Source organism: Eimeria mitis, genomic scaffold (genome assembly GCF_000499745.2).
Source record: "Eimeria mitis Houghton genomic scaffold, Emh_scaff1842, whole genome shotgun sequence".
Lineage (NCBI taxonomy): Eukaryota > Apicomplexa > Conoidasida > Eucoccidiorida > Eimeriidae > Eimeria > Eimeria mitis.
This window is the reverse complement of record NW_013570164.1, coordinates 1264-4491: the sequence shown is the minus strand read 5'-3', so window position 1 is coordinate 4491 and position 3228 is coordinate 1264. Positions and strand designations below refer to the sequence as shown.

The 3228-nt window shown below is 59.4% G+C and overlaps 3 protein-coding genes across 3 annotated transcripts in view; 2 read left to right on the top strand and 1 right to left on the bottom strand.

Annotated features, from left to right (window-relative positions):
* EMH_0044440 (glycerophosphoryl diester phosphodiesterase family domain containing protein, putative) overlaps positions 1-1934 on the top strand; it is a gene marked incomplete at both ends in the record, with an annotated part of 2610 nt that extends 676 nt beyond the window's left edge. The window contains one exon of the mRNA XM_013495963.1: positions 3-1934. Within this exon, the coding sequence (XP_013351417.1) occupies positions 3-1934 (1932 nt within the window). The remainder of the gene's footprint in view (positions 1-2) is intronic.
* Positions 1935-2252: 318 nt separating this feature from the next.
* EMH_0044430 (uncharacterized protein) lies at positions 2253-2955 on the bottom strand (the record flags this gene model as incomplete). Its single annotated transcript, XM_013495962.1, has 2 exons — positions 2253-2430; positions 2771-2955. 2 exons carry the CDS (start codon positions 2953-2955, stop codon positions 2253-2255), a joined length of 363 nt encoding a protein of 120 aa, XP_013351416.1.
* Positions 2956-3098: 143 nt separating this feature from the next.
* Positions 3099-3228, top strand: part of EMH_0044420 (uncharacterized protein) — a gene marked incomplete at both ends in the record, with an annotated part of 243 nt that continues 113 nt past the window's right edge. Inside the window, one exon of the mRNA XM_013495961.1 lies at positions 3099-3228. Within this exon, the coding sequence (XP_013351415.1) occupies positions 3099-3228 (130 nt within the window).

The following is a 3228-nucleotide window of genomic DNA, read 5'->3' as shown; positions in this document are numbered from 1 at the left end:
AGCAGCAGGGAATCAAGCCACGCCTCGGGACGCTCCACTTGTTGCTGCTGGGGGCGGTTCTTGCTGCTGCTGCTGCTGCTGCTGCTGCTGTCGCTCGTGTGTCTCCGCGGCATTTTGCTGCTATTCGTTTGTGGCTGCAGCTGCATCTCCCGCTGCTGCATGCTGCTGCTGTGCCGCTTGCTTCTGCTGCTCTCTGCTACATCATCAAGGAAGCAGCAACGTCCACCCCCCCACCTGCTTCTGCTGCTGCTGCAGCAGCAGCAGCAGCAGCAGCAGGAGAGGATACACCTTCTGCTGCCCATGGGGTTCCTCTGCTGCTGCGTGAGTCAACTCCGGATGCAGACAGCAGCAGCAGCAGCAGCAGCAGCAGCAGCAACACGTCCCCTGCTGCAGCAACAAGCAGCTTGCTGCTGCCCACCTATTCTTTCTCGTCGCAGCGGCTGCAGCGCCCAGTGGCGATAGGGAGCGTCCGCAGCATGCACAGCAGCAGCAGCAGCAGCAGCAACAGCAGCAACAGCAGCAACAGCAGCAGCAGTAACAGGTATACGCAGCCAGGCCGCAGTTCCTTTACATCTATCTGCCGCTGGATGTCTGCTGCTGCTGCTGCTGCTCTCTGGCTGCTGCTGCTGCTGTCTCCTTTTATGGGGGCGGGGGGCTTCAGCTCCCCCTGCATATTCAGAGAGCCGCCGCAGCAGCAAGGGGGCCTTGCTGCACTCTACAGCAGCAGCAGCAGCAGCAGCAGCAGCAGCAGCAGCGACAGCAGCAGCCGGGAAGGCAGGACGCACCACGTTACTACAACAGAGAAGGAGGCAGCAACTGCAAGCAGCAGCAGCAGCAGCAGCAGCAGAAACAGCAACAGAAACAGAAACAAAAACAACAGAGGCAGCAGCAACAGCAGCAGCAACAACAGGGACGGCAGCAGGAGGAGCAGCAGCAGCATCACCATCACCAGCAGGCGACTGAGTGCAGCAGAATCGAAGCCCTCCTTGGCAGATGATGCTGCTGCTGCTGCTGCTGCTGGTGCTGTTGCTGCTGCACCGGGTGCTGCGGCAGCACCGCCAGCAGCTGCTGCAGCAGCAGCACATTCTGCTGCAGCGCCAACTGCTGCTGCCGCTGCACCAAATGGTGCTGCAGCAGCAAAACCAACTGCTGCTGCTGCTGCGCAGCACAGGGGATCTGCTGCTGCTGCAACACAGACAGCAGCACGAGGGACAGCAGCAGCAGCGCCAAAAACCCAAACTGCAGCAGCAGCAGCAGCAGCTGCAGCACCAGCAGCAACACGACCAGCACCACCACCAGCAGCCCCACTACGCGCAGCAGCACCACCACCAGCAGCAGCAGCAGCATCAACAGAAACACCAACAGTAGCAGCAGCAGCACCATTACGCGCGGCAGCACCAGCAGCAACAGCAGCAACACCAGCAGCAGCAGCAATACCAGCAGCACCAGCATTGACACAAACAGCAGCACCAACAGCACCACCGCTACGTGCAGCAGCACCAGCAGCAGCAAAACCAGCAGCAGGAGCACCCGCACCAGCAGCACCCACAGCTGCACCGCCAGCAGCAGCAACACCAGCAGCAGCAGCAGCACCACCACCACCACAAGCAGCAGCACCACAAGCAGCAGCAGCACCCGCAGCAGCAGCATCCGCAGCATCTGCCCCCGCAGCAGCAGCACCCGCAGCAGCACCACCAGCAACAGCACCACCAGCAACAGCAGCATCAGCAACAGCAGCACCAGCAGCAACAGCACCAGTTGCAGCAGCACCCGCAGCAACAGCACCAGCAGCAGCAGCACCCGCAGCAGCAGCACCCGCAGCAGCAGCAGCAACAGGAGTGAGCAGCAGCAGCAGCGACTCGTGGCTGCCGCCTCGCCCGATGCTGGTTGGGCAGCGAGGGCTTCCTTTGCTGCGCCCTGAAAACACAATGTAACTCAAGTTGCTGCTGCTGCTGCTGCTGCTGCTGCTGCTGCTGCTGTTGCTGCTGCTGTTGCTGCTGCTGTTGCTGCGTCTGTTGCTGCGTCTGTCGCTGCTGCTTTAGATGCTAGCATTGTTGCTGTTGCTGTATATGTTGCTGGTGGTGTCCCCGCTTCTGTTGCTGCTGCTGTTGTTGCTGCTGTTCCAACTGCTGCTGCTGCTGCTGCTGCTGCAGCTGCTGCTGCTGTGCATGCGGACCTGCTGTGTGTTGCTGCTGCAGCGAGTCCTTTCGTGCTGCTCGTGCTGCAGGGGCTTCGGCATTTGCTGCTGACGTTCATATTGCTGCAACCCACACGCTGTTCTTGTTCGTGCGCTGCTGCTGCTGCTGCTGCTGCTGCTGTTGCTGCTGCTGCTGCTGCTGTTGCTGTTGATGTTGCTGTCCAAAGAAACAATACAGCTGCTCCTGTTGTTGTTGCTGCTGCTGCTGCTGCTGTTGCTGCTGCTGGAGTTTACTGCACTACATTCAATTCAAAACACTTCTGCTGTTTCTGCTGCTGCTGTTTCTGCTGCTGTTGTTCCTGCTGCTGCTGTCTCTGCTGCTGCTGTTCCTGCTGCTGCTGCTGCTGCTGCTGCTGCTGCTGCTGCTGCAGCGGGACAGCACGTTTGCTCGTATGACGGATGCTTCGCGTGTGTTTCCTGCTGCTGCTGCTGCCCCCGTTGATTTGTTTGCGTGGACAGACATTGCGGCTCTCAACCCAGGAGCATGGTGGATAGAGGTGCTGCTGCTGCTGCTGCTGTTGCTGCTGTTGCTGTTGCTGTTGCTGCTGCTGCTGGTGTTGCTGCTGCTGCTACTGCTGGTGTTGATGCTGGTGTTGATGCTGCTGCTGCTGCTGCTGCTGCTGATGGTGTTGATGCTGTTGCTGTTGCTGTTGCTGCTGCTGGTGTTGATGCTGTTGCTGTTGCTGTTGCTGCTGCTGGTGTTGATGCTGCTGCTGCTGCTGGTGTTGCTGCTGTTGCTGCTGCTCCTGCAAGTGCATGCCTGACTTTGCTGCTCCTGCTGCTACTGCTGTATGTCCAACTTTGTATGCTGCTGCTGCTGCTGTTGCTGTTGTTGTTGCTGCTGCTGCTGCTGCTGCTGCTGCTGCAGCGGGATATATACGGGACGGTCTCCAGCATCGACATGAAGACACGCGAAACTATTGCAGAACAACGTAGGCACACTCACATGCAGCAGCAGCAGCAGCAGCAACAGCAGCAGCAGCAGCAGCAGCAACAGCAGCAACAGCAGAAGCAGCAGCAGCAGCAACAGC